The sequence below is a fragment of the Pleurodeles waltl genome, chromosome 1_2, assembly GCF_031143425.1.
Source record: "Pleurodeles waltl isolate 20211129_DDA chromosome 1_2, aPleWal1.hap1.20221129, whole genome shotgun sequence".
NCBI lineage: Eukaryota > Metazoa > Chordata > Amphibia > Caudata > Salamandridae > Pleurodeles > Pleurodeles waltl.
The window spans coordinates 894,941,883-894,969,349 of NC_090437.1; the positions used below are offsets into that span (position 1 = coordinate 894,941,883).

At 47.2% G+C, this 27,467-nt stretch overlaps 1 protein-coding gene across 1 annotated transcript in view; it reads left to right on the forward strand.

The window, feature by feature from the left end:
- Positions 1 to 27,467, forward strand: part of LOC138245998 (plasma kallikrein-like) — a 525,156-nt gene that overhangs the window by 66,047 nt on the left and 431,642 nt on the right. Inside the window, exon 4 of the mRNA XM_069200127.1 lies at positions 10,777 to 10,883. Coding sequence (XP_069056228.1) covers positions 10,777 to 10,883 — 107 coding nt within the window. The remainder of the gene's footprint in view (positions 1 to 10,776; positions 10,884 to 27,467) is intronic.

The following is a 27,467-nucleotide window of genomic DNA, read 5'->3' on the forward strand; positions in this document are numbered from 1 at the left end:
CTTTGGGTTGACTGTCTTTATCCAATCTTCTATCCAGCTGTCATTCACATTTTGCTTCTGTCAACCACACATTTTTCTTTTGCCAACCGCAGCATAAAGGGTGGGGCACAAGGTCAGCACACTAATGCAATTGGCTCTTTTGCACTCTGAGGGCAGCATTTTACTTAATCACATGAGCACATCTGCCTTAAAAGAAGTACACTTCAATGCCAAGGCCAGCACTACATTTTGGCACTTCACTTTGCCAACACTCTTTTCTTTGAATTCTTTATTGTTTTTAATTCATGTTTGCGTTGTATTGCCCCCAAATTATTGGAGATGCAACCAGCAGATTCACTGAGCCCTAAAAGAAAACTAAGGACTTTTCAGAGACAATGAAAATAGCAGGTGTCTCTCACTTTTTTCATGCTGACTTATGCTTAGGTAGGTGAGATTGTTATGAAAACGACATAACCTGTCATAGAATCTCTCATCTGCAGGTTGGATATAGATCCATCCCATAACTCACACAGCTGTTGGTAGTTTACCCAAAACGGCAATTTGTTTTTTCAACTGCAAATGGTGTGCTTTAGAATGGTTGTAAATAATATGCTTAACTCAGAAATGATACATATTTGATTAAGCATACCGCAATCAAATTTCATCACACATCCCATATCCATTAGTCTAAAGTTATGCCTATCTAACAGCATAGCTATATTACTCGACCGCAATGTGCCGTCATGCAAAGCCCCACTGCAAGCCTAATTTCCTAATTGTGCCATCATACCTGAAGCCTGATCTCTATGTTTCAGCATCCTTTCTGCACCCAGTGTGTGTCCCAGCGCTTAATTAGGGACTGTGGTTGCAGGTGTGGGGCATTGGCACCCATGTTTATGTCCCAGTACTTATTTTTCCTCTTTGGACATTCCCTGAGAGCAAGAGATGGTAAACACACAAAGAGGAAAAAAGGAGGAAGAGAAAGACAGAAAACCAGTCACGAAAGGAGACATCACGACCCTGCACAAGTGAGATAAAGGGGCACAAGGTGTCTGGTAGTCAGTTAAACAGGAATGAGATAGATTCCGGAGTATGCAGCTTTGGTATTTGGCACCCTGGTTTCAGCCACCGGCTTCTGAGCAGAGGTTTGGCGCCAGCACTTATTCTTCTACAAATAAAGCACTGAGGAGCCCACTCCCTCCAGCACTAGTATCGGATACACCTTTCCTATACATGGTTCTCTATGGAACTAGAAGGAGGATGAGGACATGTTTGGCTCCTGTTCCATACCACAGGATAGTGAATAATTCTTCTTCAGAATATAATAGAACATAGAAGCATTTTTCTACTTTTCTTACTTCTTCCTAAACAAACTCTAAAGGGTGTCTTTTCTTGTAGCTATATTTCACCTGCTGTGCTCATGAAAGAGAATCAGAGAATTAACATTTTCCTTATCCAGCCTGTTATAGTGAGTCTCACAAAACATGGCAATCAAGCACACATTGTATTAACTACCTTATTTAGCTGAGCCAGCCTGCTTTCTGGGCCCTTCACGTGCACCACACACTCTATTACATTTAACACACGAACAGTAACCTTGTTAGCATGCACTCAGGCCTGTATTTTCCACAATTAAGAAACATATATTGAAGCTATGCCATATGCGTCACATATGCATCAGATATATGAAAAGAGAGTCCACAAAAAGTGGTTGCAGACTGTGAACTGAATTTTAACTACCAGTCTCATTTTGTATGTCATGCCGCAAAATGTTCAGTCACAGGTGATTACAGGCCGACCTGCCTAATGAATATTATTGAAACAGGTAACTATTTGCAACTGCCTGCAAACAGTGACAAACACAACGTTGATGGTCTGTAAGCAGGAGCAGATTATGATCCATTTTTTTTTAAAGCAACACATGTTCTTTAAGGGAACAGGATCTGCTTAAAAAAGACATTTAGAAAGACATCGGTAGCAGCAGGCAGTAATCTTCTGGACAATTGCCTGTTTCCAAGGAGGTTGTCTGACAGGGTTCCCAAAGAGAAAAGGGTCCCCAGGCGACCTCTTCCCCTTTGTGATTCATTCATCACCTCCTTTTAACTGTTGGTAACTTGTCAATGGTTTGATACTGCAATTGCAGTCACAAAACATTAACACATCATACCACGCTGAATCACAATTAGGAAGGAATGCTACTTTTACAACCTCTCTCAATAGAGATTCTGTAAAGGTCGTTAAACCCACTTTACAAGTCGAAAGTGCATTTCTGACTTACAAAATGGCATTAGTACACTGCTAAAAAACATTTCCCATTGGCTAACTGTGTGACTTTGTGAACTGTATGGTTTGCAAGCACAAAATATTTCCCTACATCTGGCTCTTGGGGTTTAATCTATGTCACACAGAAAGACGATGGACGGAATGGTGAACATTGTCAAAAATTCACTCCCAGTCACAGGTCTGGGTTTAATCCACTGTTATTATGCTTGCCATGCCAATCCAGTTTGGACAGAGCCATATGCAAATCGGCATTGACCCTGCTCCCCATGGAACAGTCCAGCCCAAACTGCTGGGCCAGGTCGTTACTACACTGGAAAACAAGGATCCTGGGACCGGTTTTGGGGTATCACCCCTTATCAGCCAGGCTAGCTTGAAATCAGTGGTGTTGCTAGCACAGGAGCCAAGTCTGGGCATACCCTTCCCACCTAGGGTAAAAATACAACACAAAAAGATGATGGACGAAATGATGAACATTTTTAAACATTCACCTCCAGTCACAGATCTGTGTTTAATCCATGGTTATTTTGCTCACCACCCCATTCCAGTTTGGACCTAGACATATGTTAATCAGCCTTGACCATGCTCCCCATGGGAACAGTCCAGCCCAAACTTCCAGGCCAGGTCCTCCCTGGACTGGAAAACCAGCATCCTGGGACCGGTTTCACGGTATCACCCCCTCCTCAGCCAGGCTAGCTTGAAACCAGTAGTGTTACGAGCACAGGACCTACATCAGGGCATATCTTTTTCACTTAGACCCATATTTATACTTTTTTAGCGCTGCATCTGCGTCATTTTTTGAAGCAAAATCAGCGCACACTTACAACAAACGTAACTGTATTTTGTAAGTTTGCACCGCTTTTGCATAAAAAATAACGCAAATGCGGGTCTAAAAAATTATAAATATGGGTCTTAGGGTGAAAATGCAGCACAAAAAGATGATGGACAGAGTGCTGAACATTGTCAAACATTCAGCCCCAGTCACAAATCTGGGTTTAATCCATTCTTATTTTACTTGCCACGCCATTCCAGTTTATGGATCAAATCTGTTTATTGGTATTTAACATACAAAAACCAATTACAGAGCTCTGTATCAACATCCAACTCATTTGGCTATCAACATATCACAGCGTCCCTTGCCACGCATGTTTGAGGGCGGCCCAGCAGAGCAGCGTCATTGACATAGGAAGATATACTCCCTCCACCCATCTGCCCTCCCCTAGGGACTATAGTCGTGGCATAGATGGTATGACAATCCGGTTCACAGCAGAGCTAAAAACAAGAACAGACACAACACAAATGCATAACCGTGCTTCCCGGCGCCAGCACTCCGGTTGCCGCTCCCCCACCCCCTCACCTCCTGTCCCAGCCTCCTTTCAAACCTCTGCCCCGACCCTCTCTACACTCCACTGGCCAAACCACGCTATCAAATGTCTCGGATCAGCCCCAGGACCTTTAAATATGCCAGGCAAGTCAGCTCATTAAATTCAGTGGACAAAATCTGGAGGAACAGTCTCCATAGTGTACAAATGTCTCCCACCCTCTGCCTGGAAGCCAGTGTCAGTTTCTCCATTGCCAGGATGAACCACATCTTCTGCAGCCAAGAAGTATACGTCAGCAGCCTGTCCGAGCCCCAGACGGCTAAGATCGTCTGGAGTGCAGCATTAAGGGTCAGGGCCATCTGCCGCCCTCTCAGCGAGCGAAGAGGGAAAGTGAGAGGGTTGGGTAAGCCCAATATAACATATAACGGCAATCTAGGAATCTCTGTCTGGAATACCTTATAGATGTCATCCAGGATATCCTTCTCTGTAACTTGGGGCAATGCCAAAGTACAAGTGTACCCGTGTTGCCGCACCCCCTCCAGAAAAGACCCGACTTAGAGGGGTCCCATGCATTCACCCTTGCTGTGATATAGTACCAATAGGAAGCCAACTTATATGCCTTCTCTGTCCCTTCGGTATTGTATGCCGTGTGATGCGTTCTATGATGTATACTGTCCCATTCTTCCTCTGTCAGCTCCCTCCCCAGCTCCATCTCCCATCTCCTCTGCCCCTTGGATTTAGGCGGCCGCTCCACCTCCTGCAAAAGTCTATACAATTCTGATATCACCCCCTTATCGTCTTTCTTTATCCGTAGCCATTTCTCAAACAGAGTAAGCGGTCTGTCTATCAAGGGCCTATTCGCCGGCAAAAGGGCCCAGTGCCGTACCTGATAATACATCAGCCTATCTGCATCCGTCAGCCCATATGTCTCTCTCATCTGGTCAAAAGAGATTACTCCGTCCGCATCAAATAAGCTCCCCACCTCTTTTGCAGCCCCGTCATACCAATGGCAAAAATTCTCCACCTGCAGACCGGGCGCAAAGTCGCGATTCGCACAAATCGGTGACATAGGAGACGGGAATGTCATCAGGCCAAGCTTCTTCGCCACCACATCCCATACCCGAAGCGTCGCGCCCGTGATCAGGGAAGAATAAAGTGCCGGAGCCCTGTGCCTATGCCGAAGCCAGGGCTCCTTCCAAATGTGGGACCCAGCCACCGCCTAGTCCATGAATCACCAGTGCTTTTCAGTGAGCGGGCGGCTCCTCTCCAGCAGAAAGCTCAGCTGAGCGACCTGGAAATACCTCAGCAGACCGCCAGTCCCCCCTCCCCTCTGGGACGGTACAGGGCGCTCCACGGAATCTGCACCAGTTTCCCATCCCATATAAATCTCAGGATCGCTGAATGTAGAGTCGCTATCATGTGGGGCGGCGGAGACAGAGGGAGTGCTTGAAACACATAAAGTATGCGCGGCAATACTGTCATCTTCACCGCGGAGACCCTGCCAAACCAGGAGAGCTTCTGTTTCCCCCATTTCCCTAGGTCCCGTAAAATCTCCTGGGATAGTGAGGAATAGTTCAGGCTAGACGCCCTCGCAACCGAGGTTGCCAATTCAATACCCAGTTAAGGTACTTGCTACGCTGACCAAATAAAGGGGTAGTGAGCCCTCAGACTCTCCTCATGTTCCGGGAGGGTTGACAAGCTTAGCACTTGTGGCTTCTGCATATTCACCTTAAACCCAGAGACCCTTCTAAACACGCTAAGGGCTTCCACGAGGGCCGGCAATGAGACCATGGACTCTGCCAAGGTGAGAATCACATCATCTGCATACAAACTGAGGAGGTGATGGTCACCCCCAAATTTGATACCAGAGACATGAGGGCTATCGCGCAGGCGCTGAGCGAGAGGCTCCATATAAAGCGCAAACAACAGAGGGGAGAGCGGACACCCCGGTCGAGTCCCCCGACCTATCAGAAACGGCAATGACAGAGTCCCATTGACTCGGACAGCAGCCTTAGGTGCACGATAGATGCACTGAATCCAGGCCCTAAACACTGGACCCAGCCCAAAGCGCTCTAGTACCTGAAACGCCTTCTCTGCGTCAATGGAGAGGAGGAGCGCCTCTCTACGAGATCTGCTAGTTTTATCAATTAAATGTAAGAGCCGTTTCGTATTGTCCCTGCACTGTCAGTGGGGTATAAAGCCCGCCTGAGCCGGGTCTATACGTCCAGGAATGTAGGGATTAAGGCGATGCGCCAAGATGCTGGTAAACAACTGGGCATCTATATTCAGAAGCGAAATAGGCCGATATGAACCAGATTCTTCCTGGTCCTTCCCTGGCTTGCGAATGACCGTAATGGTGGCCTCCAACAGGCTGGGCGTGAGAGTCCCGGACACCAGGAAGGAGTTAAAAAGCCACGCCAGGAACGGAGCCAACTCCGGGCAAAAAGTTTTATAAAAAAGCGCGGTGAAGCCATCCGGGCCAGGCGACTTCCCAACTTTCAGACGTGAAATTGCCGAAATAACCTCCTCCAATCTAATGGGCTGATCCAGGGAGGACGCATCTCGCTCACAGAGTGGAACAATATGACAGTCTGCAAGAAAGGCAGCAGGGTCCGCTTCATTCCCCATATCTGCAGCAATACTGCTCTTTATAATAATCAGCAAACACCTCCGCCATTTGATCGTCCATTCGTACGTGACCCTTAGAAGGGGAGCGCACCATCTTAATAGCTGTGGCCGAGCGCTGCGCCCTCAGCTGGTGGGCAAGGATTTCCCACATCGGTTGCTCCCTATATAATATTTGTGTTTAAGTCGAACTACTGCATACTCTGCTGTGTCCCAATCCAGCCGTTTCAGCTGCTGACGCTCCTTCTCCAACTCCCTCCACACTCCAGGCGCGCCGGTATGCTGAGGGGAGCGCTCTAGCGCCGCTACTTTTTGCTCTAACACCGCCCTCTGCTCCCTCCTAGCTTTATTTTCATTGGCCGAAAGCGATATCACCTCTCCACGGACTACTGCTTTCAGTGCCTCCCACATTATCTCCAAACTAGTTCTCCCATCATCATTATGTCTAAAGTAGTCCATGATCGCGCGTCGCAACGTCTCCTCTGTCACCCGGCTCTGCAGTATAGTATCCCTAAATCGCCAGCTCGGAGTCCCCACTTGTCCCACATCAAGACAGGCCACCAACGTAATGGGGGCATGATCTGTCAGAGCCCGAGGCTCGATGGCATTCTCCCTGATTCGGGAAGTGAACTCCAAGGAAGCCAAGAAGAAGTCTATACTGGTATACGTCTTGGAGGAGGCCGAATAGAATGTGTAATCCCGGAGCATCGGATGCACCCTCCTCCAGACGTCCTTCAGGTCACAATCAGCCAACCACTGTCGCCCCGCCGGAGTCAATGCCCCGTCTGCCCATATCGATGCCCAGAACGATCCAGCTCATTGCCCATGACCAGATTGAAGTCCCCCCCTACCAAAATGGCCCTGTCCAGTGTAGTGAGCATTGGGGAAATGGCCTGCCTCATGAAGATTTCTTGCTGCGCGTTAGGAGCATATATAGTGGCAATAGTAAAGAGGAATGCCCCAACACGCACCCTAATGGCCAAGAACCTACCCTTGATCTCATGTATCTTGGCGACTACCTCCCCAGGAAAGGCCATCGATATTAATATCGCCACCCCAGCGTGCTTCGTGGGAGCAGAGGACCAAAACTGCAGGGGAAACTACTTCAAGTGCATACGGTATGCATCCTTTAGCAATAAGTGCATCTCCTGCAAAAGGCAGATATGGCTCCCAGACCTCTCGAGGGTAGAAAGGATCGCCAACCTCTTAGCTGGACTATTGGGCCCCCGGACATATAGGCTTAAATTTTTAAGGGACATGCGGAACTAAGCAGGTCACACAATCTAGGCAGAGACCCCCACCCACGAGCAGGAGACAAGGAAGGCCCAGGGGCGGCCCACACACAATAGTGACAGTGATCGATATCAGAGCACATGGACATTTCAGGGGAAGCACAACAACACAAAACCACAGGGCACAACAGCTGCATAAAAGACACAAGTCCTCCTTCATACATCCCAAAAGAGGCCGGTGTCCAGACAGGGGTCGGCATCAAATCACAAGGTCGTCACTTGGTAGCCAACGAACGCACCACCCAGGCCCATCTCAAGCAGTCTCACAACTTATTCTGTAACGACCCCAGACCATTGTAGCGGTACTCGGATGCCCTCTGCTTAGGCACTGATCCCAGCAGCTAGACTGCTCAGTACAGATTGTCTCTCCAGCGCTTGTTCAATCGAGGACGACCTCGGTTGCTTCCTCTTCCTCTCCTTCCGTCGCCAACGTGGGCGGCCCTCAGCAGCAGCCTCATGCGGGCCAACACCATGCTCCGTCTCCTCCATATGTAGGATCCTGTGCGCCTCCTGCAGTGATTTCACCTGATGCAACTGGTCCTCCCAGCGAAACACAAGGCGGAAGTGGTGGCCCCAGGAATAAGCCATAGAATTTGCCCGTAGGTTCTCCATAATGGGGTTAAATTCCCTTCACCTCTGCAAAGTCCTCAGCGAGAGGTCCTGAAATAGCTAAAGCGTGTGCCCTCTGAACTGGATCTGAGAGAGATTTCACATTCTCTGCAGAATGCTTTCTTTAGTCATGTAGTTATGCACACACGCTAGGATGTCAGGAGGGCGAACTCTGGTTCCTCCCGGCCAACCCGCTCTGTGAACCCGATCCAGGGCGATCTATTGCATAACTTCTGGGCCCAGAATGGAGTGGAACAGTGCTGTAATGAACCCTCTAATATCCTCCCCTTACGCCCCAGTCGGCGTTCCCCTGATGCGTATGTTATGCCACCTAGATCGGTTTTCTAAGTACTCTGCCACGATCTGCAGGAGTTCCTGTTGCTCCCGAAGACATATTAGCTCCTGTTGCAATTGTTCCACTTCTTACCCCCGGGAGATCTCACTGTCCTCGACATTCGCCACCCTTTCTCCCAGCGACGTAATGTCCGCCCGTAGCTCCCTCATCTCCTGGGAGATCTCTCTCCAAAGCTCCTGCAGGTCCCTCTTGAGCGAGTCAAACAAGGAGGTGAGAAAGCCCTTCGTAACCGGGGCCCCATCATCGTCCTCCGCCTCACCCCGGTCTTCAGGCCCCTTCGTCAAAGCAGGCCCCTCAGCCGACCTGCTCTGCGCTGGGTGAGATCTTGTCAACATCTCCCTCACTGACTGATCCCTTTTAGGCTTAGAGGACGCCATCAGAATTCAGCTCATCCGCCGACTCAATGATGAGCCCGGCACCAGGCACTGTCCACCCCGCTGTTCCTCAATCTAGGTCTCGCAAGATCAGCACCTCCCACTGGGGCAGCCTTCTCTCGCCATCAGCATACGGAGAGATCGTCTGTTCCCTTTCTCCCCTCCACCAGGGCCGAAGTGGTGGGCACTATCTATTATATGGCTCTACCAAGGCCCAGCTCCGCCGAGCAGCATGCGCCTAGGCCCGTCCCGGCCTGCGTCACCGCGGGCCGGATGTCCCGCTGATCTGAGGGCCCACGCACCACGGGGCCCAGGGGGGGACCAGGCAAACCCCCCTGCTGCCTCCACACCTCACCGGGGGCCCCTCTGCTGCCCCCTGGCCATCAGACGGCCCCCACCGGCCCCACTAGGTCAAAGCCACGGGTCACTCCCCGGGATCACGGCCCCCTCGGTCCGTACCTATGCGGCCGACAGCTACCGTTGTCACCTGCTCGGCGTCGTGCCTTGCTGAGCCCCAGCAGGCTCCTCGATACGCTGCCGTCCGCTAGGCCGCTCTGCGCGGCCAGCACCGCCGGCCTCTGCGCCCGCCGACTGCGAGCGCGGTTCGGCCCAGAGAGGCTCCCATCCGGCGGCCCTCCCGAGCCCTCGAGCGCCTGCCCGGTCTCTCCTTCGGGCACCTGCGCCTTCCTGGCACTCCCCACTTCTCAGGGGCACCCTTGTTGGTGGTGGCCCGGGGTCGCTACGCTGCTGAAAAGGACAGGGTGGCAGAGCTTGCTTATACGCGTCCGCTCAGGCCGCCATCTTGGCCACGCCCCTGCCATTCCAGTTTAGACCCAGCCATATGCAAATCAGCTTTGTCCCTGCTCCTCATGGGAACAGTCCAGCTAGAACTGCCAAACCAGGTCTTTCCTGGGCTGAAAAACAAGCATCCTGGGACTAGTTTTAGGGTATAACATCACCTCAGCCAAGCTTGAAAACATGGAACCCACATCAGGGCATTCCCTTCCCACTTATGGTCAAAATGCAATGCAAAAAGATGATGGACGGAATGCTGAACATTGTCAAACATTCACCCCCTAGTCACAGATCTGTGTTTGATCCATTGTTATTTGCTCATCATACCATTCCAGTTTGGACCCAGCATATGCAAATCAGCCTTGACCCTGCTCCCCATGGAACAGCCCAACCCGAACTGCGAGGCCAGGTCCTCCCTGGACTGGAAAACAAGCATCCTGGGACATTGAAAAAACTCCAATGGGACTCCTACCTGAAGAACTCACTTGACCTGTTGGGCACACAGAGTCTTCTTTAGCAAAACGTGCCACCAAAATGGTGTAACAAAATCATTGCCAAAAAAGCAAAAAGAAAATCAGGTACAGAAGGTCAGCAGGAGTTAGCACTAAAGGCATGTTCGGACCTGTGCATAGCTTTCTATCAAGACTTGGGGAAAGCCTTGACCCTAGAAGGACCTTTGACCCTAGCTTATGAAAAAAACCTTATGTGACTGAGATGTGAACTAATCCCTTTAAAAGAGTATAAACTCAAGCACCTAAAACGTTCTTCTCTTCAGAACTGTAGACTTTGTAATTATACGAAAGAATGGCTAATGCGTGTGGTGTATCTTTGCCCTAATTTAAAGAGTCTAAGGTGCTACTGGCTAAAACCAGAATTTCGCCATTCAGATATAAAGCAATGTTCAAAAGCTATAACCACGAGTTTCAGCGGAACAAAAGCACAGCTCCCAGCCAGGTTCGTAAAATTTAAGATTCAAGAGTAGTTAAAGATGTAGACAAATATCACGTTAGTCTTTGCTCGCAGACTTTTGTTTCACTCATTGGTGTGTAAAACGTGCAAACAATAAAAGAATGTACTCCTTACTTTTCTGTTTATGTCTTTTATATTTGCTTTATGAATATTGAAATCATGTATTTTTGTTTTAGATTTGTTTGTTTCATGAAAGATAGTGCAAGTGGAGCACTGCCGAATGTAACGTTGCAAGGAGCAATTTCTGGCCAGTCCCGAAAGCAATGCAACACTAAATTAAATGGTAACTAATTATTGATTGCTTTTGCGAGTGAAATCGTAAAACGTTTTTTAATGCGTGGGATTCATGTAATCCTTTACATCATAATGTTGCTTAAAATAAATATGTATTTGTTTTGTAATTAGCAACCTTCTGATTTATCGATTTATGTGCCACAGTTTTTAGCTCATTCCCCTGTTAAAAAATCTCAATGAAGTGACTCATACTGGTCTACCTTTTAGTTTTAAGACCCTTTTAAATAGAAAATAGAAACAAATAGTGCTCTTTGGGTAAGCTTCGTTTAGCCATCAGCTCCTTTTACTCAGCACACACAGCCCCGTACTCTAGCCTCGTAGGTGAGGTCCTGCAAAAGCAGGCCCGGTGGTGCAGCAAATCATTACGTAAGATCTTCTGCTGTAGGAAAGCCACCGAGGGGACCGTGGGCAACCGCGCTGACTTGCAACAGCCTTCTACTCCTGTTGCAAGTGGGAGGCATTGCTCAGCAATGTAGTGTTGGGGGCCCTAGGCCCTCATGCTGCAATAAGGTGACACGGACACATGGTTGCTGGGTTCTGGTAACTGGCCAGTGCCTGGCAAATGCGCCCGGCCCTTTTTATTGGCAGGGTCACCTGACTGGTGACACCTGTGTTGGATGGGTGTGTGTGTAAGGCCAGCCCTAGGACGAGTGGCTGGTGAAACATTAGAACGAGTCCAGCCCTACTCTACAAGCAACAATGGCGCGCTTACATGGTCGTATATAATGAAGCAGATTTTTCGGGTCGAGCCTGCAAGAGACTGTTGTGCTCAGTAAAGGGCTTGGAGCCCGCCTGTAGCTCGCCATTTGTTGATTGGCATGGCAGCCTCGTAATTTGTCAAGGCATGTCTGGTATCATTTATTCCTCTGTGTGGAGGAGGGATCAAGCAGGATTGATTTCAACTTAATTGGTGCCCATCCGCTGCTCCCAATGTGATCAAAATACTATTTTGTTCTAACTTCCAGTGCCCCACAAACAGAAGGCTTGTGACTGGCAAAAACGTGACCAGCAGGACAAACAAAATTGCAAAGTTTTTTAAGCTAACTTTATTTTATTTAGTTAAGTCGTATTTTCTCAGTTTCCACTCTTTTATTTTTGGTTGTGAGCGCTGTTGTCAAAAGATGACAATGTGTTCGAAATGTGCGAGACCTATTGCATTGGAAATGCTTCTTGTTGTTGTTTGTTACTGGGTTACGAAAGAAGTATGCTGAGTGTGAGTCTTGTGGTGGGAGTCTCGTTAGTTTATGGGGTCTGGGCAAGTTGAAATTTTGTTTCAGGAGAAGCCATTGATTAGAGTGTCGCCTATTTCCTCTATTTAAGGGCAGTTAGTGTGTGTTTACACTCATCATAGTTAAGACGGAACCTAAGAAGTGTGCTGAGTAAAGGCACAATTTGGAGGAAGATGCTGTTTAGTTGGAAGAAGCTGCTCTGGCAGTCCCCACAATGTCTTATTTACAGATTATGATTTATGGGGCAGCAGCGAGTCTCTGCATTTCCCTAAAATGCCATAGATTAGTCCTCCGGATCCTGACGATCCTGATACTGAAGAGTTCAAGGGGAGGTTTTGTTATGGATCTGAACTGAAGTCCTAAATCATTCAAGGCTCAAGATGGCCATTCTGGATGCTCCCTTAATGGAAGAGTCAGAGGACTTTTTTCCCAATATTATAAAAAGGAAAACGCATATTTACCGCTCCATAACTCAGTTAAGAAGGTGATGGAGCCTAAATGGAAGGAAGTGGATAGACTTTTCCTCTCTTTCTCTTCTAAAAATATTCATGACAGGGGTTGTAGAGAGATAGCCTTCTATAGTCCGACTGGATTTGCTAATGGCAGAGCTCTCTTCCTGGGGAGTTATAATTAGGAGGATGCCACGCCTTCGAACCCTGTTGTCAAATGAATAGACTAAGCTCAGAAAAGATTGTATTTAGACTCTAGTCTCACCAATCAAGCAGCAGCCCAGTTACACAGCGAAGTCTCTGATTAAAGGATTGTCAGGGTCTGGCAGAAAAGTTGGATCATGGAGGTTATGTGGGTGTCGTGTCTGGGATAATGAAACAGCAGGTTAGATTCCTTTCTGAAGTTTCTTATGATTCTCTCTTGGCAGCAGCATCGGACGCAGAGTATTCGATAGCTGCATGCTGCCAGCTGTGAATGAGGTTATGAGAACTTATTAATGAAGATTCCTTATGAGGGAACGACGCTTTTCAGTGATCAGTTGGAAAATATGATAAAGAGATCCCCAGAGCATAACATATTACTTGTCTCAGGTAAACAATTTGCGAGGGGAAAGTATACCAGAGGCATCAGGCATTTGGAACAGTGGTTCATTTCCAAACGGCTAGTTAGCCCTTTCGTGTAGAGAACATGGCCTGGGCGTCCCCACCTTTGACACATCCCGCGTGCAGCAAAGTGATGGTTTGGGTCAGAGTAAACCGCCATCTAAGTCCTGACTATGCCAATAAAAATCATTCTTCAGATGTGGGAAAAGACGATGCAGGACAGATGTTTTTTACAGGTAGTCCAAGAAGGATATCAGATAGAATTCTTTTCAATGCCTCCAGAATCCTTCTGCATAACCCTGCTACCCAGAAACCCCATAAAAAGAGAAGCAGGTTATTTTTGACGTACCCAAGGTACATTTTCACGCTATCAGTGTTAATGTGTGATTAAAACAACATGAAGAATTTGTTTGCTTTTTAATTGATAACTTGACTTGTGTATTGTGGATTTTTGTTGTTTTGGTCTTGTTTTGTTTAGATAAATATTGCCTATTTTTCTAAACATGTGCTGTGCCATTTTGTAGTGTTTTCATTGAATTACTGTGTGTGTTTACACCTAGCACTCCGAAGTTAAACCTACTGCTTGTGCCAAACTACCAAGGGGTAAGCAGGGGTGATTCTCTTTTACCCTGACTAGAGTGATGGTCCTTGCTTGGAGAGGGGGTAACCTGACTGCCAACCAAAGACCCCATTTCTAACAGAACGGTTTGAGTTGAGTTCGGCCATTTTAACTTTCTTGGCACAATGGGCAGGTGTAAGAGTATTCAGGGATCTAGATTTTGAAGAAGTTGCTTCTTTGGTGTCTAGGTTGGTGTCTTTCGTCCTTGAAAAAAAACTATATATTTAATGATCTTACGCCATCCTGGGATTTTCCGTTAGTTCTCAAGTCCTTGCAGGAACCCCTTTTTGAGCCATTAGATTGGGTGGATCTAACATTTTTGACAAATAAGGTAAGTTATAGTTGGTATTTTCTCAGCCAGAACTGTGGGAGAATTGAGGTCTTTGTCAGCTTCAGAATCGTTTCTGAGATTCTTCCCAGACAAAGTAATTCTCCATCTGAGCCCTCACTTTGTTTCTAAAGTTATGTCATATTTTCACTGTTCTGAAGACAGGATGTCAGGTGGGTGTGGTTTCCCTTTTATAGCAGGATGCAGGATGGGAAAGTAAGCCATCAGTGAGGGATGGGAAACCTATTTTTTTTCTTGGTGACTGTTCTGGCAAAGCAGCTAAAGCTCATCTACGTAAGGATTGTGGTGGCGAAGAGTAGGACTTGGAGTAATAAAGAATACAGGTACGTAACCGGGCATCATCTTTCAGTCTGTTTTGGTGTATCCTTCTGCCTCCATTGTTATGCCTGTAGAATAGATTTTACATCTGAAAAGTAAGGTCAGTCATAGCACATTCTATATTTAATGTCTTTCACGATGTTCAAAAATTAATACTTTTGTGTCACTGAATCAGATTTTCTTAACAATTATGGCAATGCTAGAGCCTCAGCCCTTCATTAAGATGGCATTCAGACTGGTCCTTTCCATTTCTGCCAGCCGACCATCTTAGTATCAGGCTTGAACTTGAGTGCTGACAAAAGTACAAAAAAGCCATGATGCAGTAAAAAAAATATTTTGTAAACAGCATCAAAGTAAGTCATAAAATAATAAGGGTTTTTTGTCAGCACTAAGATGATTGCCTGGCTGCTCTTGTCCCATACTGCTTGGACACTACTCACAGTGTTCAGCCCAACTATTTCTCTCCCCTCATGTGGCAACAGCTTTTATATGCTATTGAGATGCTGAATTCTGTTAGCAGTTCCTAATTTGTGCCAGTGACTGTGGGTAGCCTAGACCAGCATTTATATTTAGGCAGCAGGACACTTCTTGCCAGTTCCACCGCCAACGGCTCGGATCTGATTCTTTGAAAGGGTTCTGCTGCTGCAAGTAAAATGTGCAGCATCAACGTGTGTTAGGCTGCCCGCTATGCACACTAACAAGGCACTTGCAGGGAGCGTAGCTGCCATGCTTTCAGTATGCATATGCAAGACATTTCTTTGCTTGCAGTCTGCTTATGTTAGACATTAACATGCCTCATGTTTAACACTGAGTGACATTTGCTTGGTACAATGCATAAAGTACCATTCTTGCTTTATTGTTTAATCTGAGATACCCACATTTCAAAGTTCACACTGTGAAAAGTAAAGCTGAAAGTACCAGATTTAAAAGTAGAAAAATAATTATATTAACTACCTCAAATATAGGAGTATCTCAGATCACCAAAGTTGTACCATGTCAGGTCCCAACCTACTCTCCTCTTTGTGGCTTAATTCATAGTGTCCAATGACCTAACTAACATATCTGATAAGCATTATGTCTGTGTGACAAGCTCAGGACTAGAAATAGTGCCTAGAATGACAGAGTGAAGTTGCCACCCTAATACAAGCTTTCAAGTTTTAAACAAATATTAGAAGTAATACGTTTTCAAAGCAGTGACATCCCAGGTGGCAAAAACAATATCATTCCATGAACGTAGCCTCCTTTTCAGGTCTACAAGTTTAACACAGGCTGTAGGAAAGTACCACAGTCACTAGTAGGGCACCTTCCACTCCAAAAGACCAGGTAACTAGAGTCCAGCCAGTTAGAGACAGGTCCACTTCTGCCAATTCTCACATTTCCTCTGTGTCTCAGAATTCCCAAGCCTCCCACCCTGAAGATAGGGAACTCAGAAAGCTGAGGTTGGAAGAGGCCAGACTGAAGCTGAGACAGTAGCAGCTGGCCTGAGACAGGGAATCTCTAGATGTAGAGAGGGAGAGGCAGAGGTTGGGGTCAGTTCCCCATGGTGGCAGCAGCAATGTCCTTGAAAGTAATCCTGCAAGAGAACAAGATTCCAGGAACCTGCATAAGATAGTCCTCCCTTACAAGGAGGGGGATGACATTAATAAGTGGTTTGCTGCCCTTGAGAGGGCCTGTATGGTACAGTTGGTCTCTCAAAGGCTATGGGCTGCTATCTTGTGGCTATCTTTCACTGGTAAGGGTAGGGGTAGGCTCCTTACTGTCAGAGAAAGTGATGCTAATAATTACAAAGTTTTGAAGGATGCACTCTTAGATGGATTTGGCTTAACCACTGAACAATACAGGATAACGTTCAGAGATACCAGAAAAGAGTCCTCTCAAGACTAGACAGACTTTGTAGACTGTTCAGTGAAGGCCTTGGAAAGATGGTTACATGGCAGTAAGGTGACTGACTATGAAAGCCTGTATAATCTAATCCTGAGAGAGCATATTTTGAATCATTGTGTGTCTGACTTGTTGCATCAGTACTTGGTAGACTCAGATCTGACCTCTGCCCAAGAATTGGAAAAGGAGGCAGACAAATGGGTCAGAACAAGAGTGAACAGCAAAGTTCATATAGATGGTCGCAAGGATGGCAAGAAGAAGGATGGTAAGTCTTCTGACAAGTGCGTGGACAAAGATAAAAAACATTCTGAATCTTCATCCGGCCCACAAAAATCCTCTAGGGGTGGTGGGTCCAAGTCCTCTTCCAACAATCAAAAGAAGCGATGGTGTTATTTATGTAAAAGTAAAGGCCATTGGGCAAGTGATTCCACCTGCCCAAAGAAAAACACCAAGGCTCCCACTCCTACAATCCCAACTGCGTCCTCTAGTGCCCCTAGTTATAGCAGTGGTGGTAGGAAGTCTACTACAAATAGCTAATCAAAGGGTGTAGCTGGGCTCACCACTGGTAATGTAGTTGGGGTTGGTCTTTTTAGGGAGACCACAGAGGCTACTTTAGTCTCTGATGGTGGTATTGACTTTGCCACCTTGGTTGCTTGTCCCCTTAATATGGGTAAGTACAAGCAACTTCCCCTAATAAATGGTGTTGAGGTTGAGGCCTACAGGGAGACAGGAGCCAGTGTCACTATGGTGATTGAGAAACTGGTTCACCCTGATAAGCACCTACTTGGTCAGCAGTACCAAATGACTGATGCTCATAACAACACTCTTAGCCACCCCATGGCTGTTGTGAATCTCAACTGGGAGGGGGTTACTGGTCCAAAGAAAGTTGTGGTAGCCACTGAATTACCTGTAGACTGCTTACTAGGCAATGATTTGGAGACATCAGCTTTGGCTGAAGTAGAGTTGGAGGCTCATTCTGCAATGCTGGGCATTCTAGGGCATATCTTTGCTTTGACAAGGGCTCAGGCCCAGAAGCAAAAAGGACAGGGAAGCTTGGGTCCTGGAACATTGGACCGAGTGCACCCAAAAGGTAGGTGTAGAAAGGGTACATCCTTGCCCACTATCCCTCCCTCTCCAGAAGATTCCCCTTTTGAGGAAGAGGAATCCTCTCCCTGTGCAGAACCTACACCAGATGAGCTGGCAGCAGACACTGCTGAGCTTTTGGGTGCAGGGGGGCCTGCTAGGGAAGAGCTGAGTGTGGCACAGCAGACCTGACCCACACTAGAGGGTTTAAGACAGCAAGTGTTCAAACAGCAAAATGGGGATGTCACTGATAGCCATAAGGTCTATTGGGAAGACAACCTCCTTTATACTGAGTCAAGGGACCCTAAACCTGGAGCTGCCAGGAGATTAGTTATCACTTTGCAGTATACGGAGTTACTTCTGACCTTGGCACATGACATTCCTTTGGCTGGTCATTTTGGCCAGAGCAAAACTTGGGACAGACGCGTTCCATTGTTTCACTGGCCTCACATGTCAGAGGACACTAAGGAGTTTTTTCTCTCCTGTGTGACCTGCCAAGCCAGTGGCAAGACTGGTGGCACACCTAAGGCCCCCTTAATTCCACTCCCAGTGGTTGGGGTGCCCTTTGAAAGGGTAGGGATTGACATAGTTGGCCCCCTTGACCCTTCAACAGCTTCAGGCAATAGGTTTATCCTTGTAGTAGTGGACCATGCCACTAGGTATCCTGAAGCAATTCCCCGAAGGACCACTACAACTCCTGCAGTGGCAAAAGCCCTCCTGGGTATCTTTTCCATAGTGGGTTTCCCTAAGGAAGTGGTGTCAGACAAAGGTAGTAACTTCATGTCTGCATACCTCAAAGCTATGTGGAAGGAGTGTGGTGTAACTTATAAGTTCACTACTCCTTATCATCCACAGACAAGTGGTCTGGTTGAGAGGTTTAATAAAACTCTCAAAGGTATGATTATGGGAGTCCCTGAAAAACTCAGAAGGAGATGGGATGTCCTGTTGCCATGCCTCCTTTTTGCTTACAGAGAGGTACCCCAAAAAGGAGTGGGCTTTAGCCCCTTTGAACTCCTCTTTAGGCACCCTGTAAGAGGTCTCCATGCACTTGTGAAGGAGAGTTGGGAACAACCTTTAAAAGCTCCAAAGCAAGACATTGTGGACTATGCACTTGGCCTAAGATCCAGAATGGCTGAGTAAATGAAAAAGGGCAGTAAAAACCTTCAGGCCAGCCAAGAGCTCCAAAAGCAATGGCATGACCAGAAGGCTGTCCTGACCCAGTACCACCCAGGACAGAAGGTATGGGTAATGGAGCCTGTGGCCCCAAGAGCACTCCAGGACAAATGGAGTGGACCCCATCTCATTGTTGAAAAGAAGGGTGAGGTTACCTATTTGGTAGACCTGGGCACTGCCAGGAGTCCCCTTAGGTTGCTCCATGTCAATCGCCTAAAACCCTACTATGACAGGGCTGATTTAACCCTGCTCATGGCAACTGATGAGGGGCAGAAAGAAGAGAGTGACCCCTTCCCTGACCTCTTCTCCACCACTGAAGCTGATGGCTTAGTGGAGGGAGTAGGTCTTGCAGATTGCCTTACTGCTGAGCAGAAGGACAACTGTATAAATCTCCTAGGCCAGTTTTCTGACCTCTTCTCACTGATACCAGGCACCACTCCCTGGCGTGAGCACTCAATCAACACTGGAGACAGTTTGCCTGTCAAAAGTAAGATTTATAGGCAGCCTGACCATGTCAGAGATTGCATAAAACAAGAGGTACAGAAAATGCTAGACTTAGGAGGGATTGAACCTTCAGAAATCCCATGGGCTAGCCCAGTGATGCTTGTCCCAAAACCTCACACTAAGGATGGTAAACGAGAAATGGGGTTTTGTGTTGACTAGAGAGGTCTCAATCAAGTAACCAAAACTGATGCTCACCCTATACCCAGGGCAGATGAGCTAATAGATACACTGGCTTATGCCAAGTATCTAAGCACTTTTGATTTAACTGCAGGGTATTGGCAGATTAAATTATCAGAAGATACTAAACCTAAAACTGTATTTTCCACCATTGGAGGGCACTATCAGTTCACTGCTATGCCCTTTGGTTTGAAGAATGCACCTGCCACTTTTCAGAGGTTGGTGAACAAAGTCCTTCAAGGTTTGAAAGCTTTTAGTGCAGCATATTGTAGGAAGGTAGCCTCTTTCTAGCCTTGTTACCCCCACTTTTGGCCTGTTTGTGAGTATATGTCAGGGTGTTTTTACTGTCTCACTGGGATCCTGCTAGCCAGGGCCCAGTGCTCATAGTGAAAACCCTATGTTGTCAGAGTGTTTGATATGTGTCACTGGGATCCTTCTAGCCAGGACCCCAATGCTTATAAGTTTGTGGCCTATATGTGTTCCCTGTGTGGTGCCTAACTGTATCACTGAGGCTCTGCTAACCAGAACCTCAGTGTTTATGCTCTCTCTGCTTTTTAAATTGTCACTGCCGGCTAGTGACTCATTTTACCAATTCTGATTGGCACACTGGAACACCCTTATAATTCCCTAGTATATGGTACCTAGGTACCCAGGATATTGGGGTTCCAGGAGATCCCTATGGGCTGAAGCATTTCTTTTGCCACCCATAGGGAGCTCAGACAATTCTTACGGAGGACTGCCACTGCAGCCTGAGTGAAATAACATCCACGTTATCTCAAAGCCATTTTACACTGCACTTAAGTAACTTATAAGTCACCTATATGTCTAACCTTCACCTAGTGAAGGTTAGGTGCAAAGTTACTTAGGGACAGATGTAGGAAGATTCCAAATTGCGAGTTGCAATGTGCGAGTCCCAGCGACTCACAAATTGCAACTCGCAATTTGGAATGCAGAAAGGTGTCTCAGACACCTTCTGCGAGTCGCTATGGGGTCGCAAAGACCCACCTCATTAATATTAATGAGGTGGGTTGCAATTTGCGACCCTATAGCGATTCAGGGCACTCACGGGGATGGATCCTGCTGGAGACAGCAGAACACCATGTCCGTGACTGCTTTGAAATAAAGCAGTTTTTTTTTTTCAAAGTGTAGCCCGTTTTCCTTAAAGGAAAACGAGCTGCACTTTGAAAAAAAACCCGAAACCTTTAGTTTCGTATTTTTCAGGGCAGATAGTGCAGCTTTTTCCAGACACAAAGGGGAAGGGGTCCCATGGGGACCCCCTTTCCGTTTGCGCCTGGGTTACCATCCACTGCAAGTGGATGGTAACTGCGCAAATGAAAATGCATAGCATTGCGAGTCGCAAATAGGAAGGAAACACCCCTTCCTATTTGTGAGTCGGAAATGCATTTTGCGAGTCAGTTCCGACTCGCAAAATGCATTTCTACATAGCAAGGTGGCTTTAGCGACTCGCAAACGGCGATTTTCTCCGTTTGCGACTCGCTAAACCCTTGCTACATCTGGCCCTTAGTGTGAAGGCACCCTGGCACTAGCCAAGGTGCCCCCACATTGTTCAGGGCAATTTCCCCGGACTTTGTGAGTGCGGGGACACCGTTACACGCGTGCACTACATATAGGTCAATACATATAGTGTCACCAGAGTAACTCCGAACATGGCCATGTAACATGTCTAGGATCATGGAATTGTCACCCCAATACCATTCTGGTATTGAGGGGACAATTCCATGCATTCCCGGGTCTCCAGCATAGAGCCCGGGTACTGCCCAACTAACTTTCCAGGGTTTTCTCTGCAGCTACCGCTGCTGCCAACCCTCAGACAGGTTTATGCCCCCCGGGGCCTGGGCAGCCCAGCCCCAGGAAGGCAGAACAAAGGATTTCCTCTGAGAGAGGGTGTTACACCCTCTCCCTTTGGAAATAGGTGTGAAGGGCCTGAGAGGAGTAGCCTCTCCTGGCCTCTGGAAATGCTTTGAAGGGCACAGATGGTGCCCTCCTTGCATAAGCCAGTCTACACCGGTTCAGGGATCCCCCCAGCCCTGCTCTGGTGCGAAACTGGACAAAGGAAAGGGGAGTGACCACTCCCCTGACCAGCACCTCCCAGGGGTGGTGCCCAGAACTCCTCCAGTGTGTTCCAGACCTCTGCCAGCTTGGATGAAGAGGTGTGAGGGCACAATGGACAGCTCTGAGTGGCCAGTGCCAGCAGGTGACGTCAGAGACCCCTCCCAATAGGTGCTTACCTTTCTCTGTAGCCAATCCTCCTCTGAGGGCTATTTAGGGTCTCTCCTGTGGGTATCTCAGGAGATAACGAATGCAAGAGCTCACCAGAGTTCCTCTGCACTTCCGTCTTTGACTTCTGCCAAGGATCAACCGCTGACTGCTCCAGAACATCTGCATAACTGCAACAAAGTAGCAAGAAGACTACCAGCAACATTGTAGTGCCTCATCCTGCCAGCTTTCTCAACTGTTTCCTGGTGGTGCATGCCCTGAGGGCTGTCTGCCTTCACCCTGCACTAGAAGCCAAGAAGAAATCTCCCCTGGGTCAACGGAATCTTCCCCCTGATAACGCAGGCACCAAACTTCTGCATCACCAGTCCTCTTGGTCCCCTCTAATCCTGACGAGCATGGTCCCTGGAACACAGGATCTGGGTCCAAGTGTCTTCGACAGTCCAGTGGCCCTTCTGTCCAAATTTGGTGGAGGTAAGTCCTTGCCTCCCCACGCCAGACAGTAATCCTGTGTATTGCGTGAACTGTAGCTGCTCGGGCTTCTGTGCACTTTTGCAAGACTTCCTTCATGCACATCCTAGCCCAGGTCCCCAGCACTCCATCCTGCATTGCCCAACTCGTTGAGTTGGACTCCGATGTCGTGGGACCCCCTTTTGTGGCTCTGAGTCGACCGTTGTCCTCAGATCTTCTAAGTGCCTGTTCAGGTGCTTCTGTGGGTAATGCCTGCTTCTGCGTGGGCTCTCTGTGTTGCTGAGCACCCCCTCTCTCTCCTCCTCCTCCAAGGGGCGAGCTCCTGGTTCTTCCTGGGCCCTGGCAGCACCCAAAATCCTCAACCGTGACTCTTGCAGCTAGCAAGGCTTGTTTGCAGTCTTCCTGCGTGGAAACAACCCTGCATCCTCCAGCACTCCGTGGGACATCTTCTGACCCAGGAGAAGTTCCTGGCACTTTTCGTTGTTGCAGAATCTTTGGCTTCTTCCACCCACAGGTAGCCCTTTTGCACCTTCATCCGGGGTTTAGTGGGCTCCTGCCCCCTCTGGACACTTGCGTGACTCTTGGACTTGGTCCCCTTCCTTTACACGTCCAGGAATCCGTCTTCAGTGTTTTGCAATCAGTTGTTGTTTTTGCAGAATCCCCTATCTCGACTTTACTGTCTTTCTGGGGTAGTAGGGTAACTTTACTCCTACTTTTCAGGGTCTCGGGGTAGGGTATCTTGGACACTCTTAGTGTTTTCTTACACTCCCAGCGACTACACTAGGCCTGGGGTCCATTCGTGGTTTGTATTCCACTTTTGGAGTATATAGTTTGTGTTGCACCTTGGCCTATTTCTCCCTATTGTATTCTATTGTGATTCTACATTGTTTGCACTACTTTTCTAACTGTTACTCACCTGATTTTGGTTTGTATCTATATATTTTGTGTATATTACTTACATCTTAAGGGAGTATATCCTTTGAGATACCTTTGGCATATTGTCACTAAAATAAAGTACCTTTATTTTTTAGTAACTCTGAGTATTGTGTTTTCTTATGATATAGTGCTAAGTGATATAAGTGGTATAGCAGGAGCTTTGCATGTCTCCTAGTTCAGCCTAAGCTGCTCTGCTATAGCTACCTCTATCAGCCGAAGCTGCTAGAACACTACTAATCTACTAATAAGGAATAACTGGACCTGGCACAAGGTGTATGTACCATCAGGTACCCACTATAAGCCAGGCCAGCCTCCTACACAGGCAGTAAGTGGAAAGCCAAGCTTTGGGACAGGAGCCTACAATAGGGGCTTCAGATGGTTTCCTAGAGGCAACATTGTATAGTAAGTGCCACAGAAGCCCAAATTTAAGAACAAAACTCTATTACAAGGATTCTCTATACTTTTATACCGTTCTTTCCTAGATATTGGAAACCAACAAAAGGGGATTTACATTTGTGTAGTGAAATAGAATAATTATAGATAAATATTTTTTGGGCATTGTTAAATATGCTCTGGGGCAACACTTGAAATGTATAAATGACATCTCGCTTGAACATTTTCTCTTCTGGGCACCACTAACAGTCAGAATCAGATCAATAGCATGCAAACAGAATGGCATCAGGATACTTCTGGGGTTACCTAAAATGTGCGTGAACTAAAGACTAGGGGGCTTATTAACAAGCCTCGTGCTCCGCTGGTGCATCACTTCTACCCATATAAAAAGTGACACACCAGTGGTGCAAGGGGTTTGTAAATAAGCCCCTAGGTTACCACTTTTCTAGGTTTTACACAAATCCTGTAGGTGTCGGCAGGGTCTGTTGTGTTTAGTTCAGAGTGGATATAACTGTGGTTGAACATCATTAATAGCTTGTTTTCTTATATAGCACTTTGTTTTGACCATCTGTAGTTTTCACACGCCTTACCACAAGATATTATTATTTATTGATCAAATATTAGTTCACAATTTACTGACCTCAAGAAGATGAAAATCTGAGTGGCCATTGACAGAATTGTGTATTGGTAACTTGCTGAGCACTTCTTTTCTCTGGGAGCAAACTTTTAACTCACTAGACTATGCTGTTGGAAAACAATGCCTTCCCTTTGAGGCGTAGGTGTTTTAAACCTAGATTTTTCTGAGTTCATTGTGATTAAAAATGAAAGGAGGCAACTTTATTGGTCCCCATTCAAGCCCAAGGAGATTGGGCAGTCAGCTGTGCAGGCAGGAAAAAGATTTTCACGGTCTTCCTTGGAGCAAAGAAAATAGCCATTTAATTGGTAGTTCTAAGGGCCACATGTACAACATTCAAAATTTGCGATTCTGTAATTGCAAATCCATGCGAATCGCAATTACCGAATCGCAAATTGGTATGTATGTAGGCAGCGACCAGCTATTTTGTGATTTGGTACCCAATCGGATCGCAATTTGCGTAATCGTTGAAAGCACTTACCAGATCTGCGAATGAACTTGTTTCCGAATCGCAAGTAGCTATATCAGATTGCAAAATGCAAGTCTGACTCGCGCATATCGACTGAGAGTCGCAAATAGCAACCGTGACCAAAACAGTTGGAAAATACACTTACTGGTGTTGGATAATGAACCCTGAACCAGGAAGTGCATCACAGGAGTGTAGGAGGAGTCTAATGAGCACACACAGCAGAGTCTCACCAAGCTGAGAGGTGCAACTGCAGCCATGGCCAGCCAAACAAAGGACAAAAACCCAGCAGGGAGGAAGAGGAAGCTCACATTTGCTGAAAAGGAGTTGGAATGTCTCACAGAGGAGTGCTGTCTGCACCATGATGTGATGTTTGGGAGGGCAGCAATGACAGTATCTGATTCCCAGAAAAAGAAGATATGGCAGGAAATACAGTAAAAAATTAACGCAATTGGAGTCAGCCACGGCTCAATTGCTGAAATAAGTAAGGTGGTATGACCTTGGGTCACAGACCATAGAAAAGATTGCGGAATGACTAAAGGAGTCACGTGAAACAGGTAGAGGACCATCCCCAGTACCAGCAACCCCAACAATTGAGAGCATGGTGGACACCCCATTGAAGCCGGAGGCTGCTGTGGGAGTCGGGGACCTTGACAGTTCAGCACCAGGAACCTCAAAAAATAAGTACCACATATTACTTTTTCACACATCTCAGGGCACAGCTCCATGCACACAACCACAGATTAATGGATCATTCAAAAATACTTAGGATTACAAGTCCAATGCAAGTATAGTGCATTATGGGTAATGTCGTCCAGTAGTCAGCTCAGGAATGAAATGTGAAGCACCATATAGGTATCACAATGTATCTCATATGTCAAATAGATCGCCCTCAGGTAGGTATTGAGGACCCCAGTGTGGAGGGAGTGGATGATGCCAACATGGCAACAGAGGAGCCAGTCCCCATTAACACTGAAGAGTGCACTGAGACAGTGTCCACAGAGCCTACATACATGGACAACAATGACGTACTTGTGCCTACTATTCCACAAACACAGCCTCCTGTGAGTCAACCACAGCGAGTTGCAAGGCGTGGGTTTTGGTCTTTTGTTTGGCATCAGAAAGCATCATCAGGCACATGATGCTGATGAGGAGGATGGCAGCACTCAATTGTTTATGGTCTCGAGGCATTTCTTCTGCACAACCAACGCCTGCAAAACACACAGTAGCACATGATGAACAGAAACATACATCACATGCAGCAGATCTTAACACAGGGCTATGACGGTATTGAGCCATATATGGCCACCATGAATGGCAACATAGTCAGCATCACCACAGCTATTCAGGACCTAGTGTAGTGAAATGGAGGCAGACTGTGCCAATCAAAGGTGCAAAGGCCACACTGCTTCTGCTGCATGGATGGATCATTTGAGTCAATCCATAGGCTGTTTGGCCACAACAAACACGCCTGTCGTGACGCACTGCCACACTCCAGGTAGAGTTGGGACACTTTGCTGGTGATGTGGCCAGGGGACTACGCCACATTACCTCAGTTGTCGGGCTGCTACAGACCTCAAAGGCAGCAAGAGGCAATGGAGACACCCCTCAGGACAGTGAAGAGATATCAAGTGTAGGCAGCAGATCGGCCACTGATGCTCATATTTAGAGACAAACCAGGCACAGACCATGATGGTTGTAGCTGTAGGAGGGTGTGATAGACACATATTTGGAATTTTGCTTTTGCACAAGACTATAATGTTTTGGGTGTTGTAACCTCAAATACTTAATTATGTTTTTACTTTCCACTTGATTTACATTTGTTGCATTTAGTGTTGGGCAGGACAGTGGTGGCCGGCAGCTTTAGGAGGGAGGGGGGGTGGGCGGAAAGCACACACACACACACACACACACTCTTTCTTTCACACACAGACACGCATGCACACACATCCATTAACAACACTCAGAACATTCAAACATGCACGTGCACACCAAACATTCATTTTAAAAGTTCACACACACTCATTCTTTCACACACACAGGCATGCACACACACACGCACATCCATTAACAACACTCATAATATTCAAACATGCACACACGCACCAAACATTCATTTTAAAACATCACACACACTCATTCTTTCACACATGCACGCACATCCATTAACACTCATAACATTCAAACATGCACGCATGCACCAAACATTCATTTTAAAACATCACACACACTCATTCTTTCACACGCACGCACATCCATTAACAACACTCATAACATTCAAACATGCACGCGCGCACCAAACATTCATTTTAAAACGTCACACACACACACACACACACTTATCTTCAGCCTCGGAGATCCCAGGAGGGTTGGGACTGCTGCCTTCTCTCATTGGCTGACCTAAGGAAGGCAGCCGTCCCAGCCTCGTCACAGAGTGGGATGGGGTCAGTGAGACTGCTTACCCCACCCCACTCTGTGACGAAGTGTCACTGATTGATACTCGCCCTGGGCGCTTCAGGGCTTAAACCTGAAGCACCCAGGTCTAAGTCAATGGGTGACGCTTTCCTCATCACCCAGGCACCTTTGCTGAGCTGAGGAGGTCACACCCATAGGAGCTGTGACCTCCTCAGCCCAGCAAAGTTCAGCTCAGGCAGCCTGGAGTCTGCTCAAATCGCGCATGTCTGCTCCTGGCATGCCTTACCTGAACATGAAGAGTATCTGCCAGGCTGACCGTTGTTTGGCCTGACAGACACTCTTCATGAGGGGCAAAAGGTGAGGGGCGTGGCCCCTCTGCCCTACAGGACGGGCTGCACCTGGGGCAGGATTACCTGAGATTAAAGGATGTTTGATTTGGATAACTTGGTTATGTGTGTTTAAAATTTGTGAGGACACTGTTTTTCATCACTTACCTTGCAAAGTTATGGGTTGTAATGTGATCCTGTCGCCATCTCCCATCCACTGCTATGCTACGATTCCCAGGCTATCCTAGAAGTGGCTCTTGCTCCACATTCCTCTGAATCAGTGTCATCTATGTTGAGATGTAGCCCATGCCT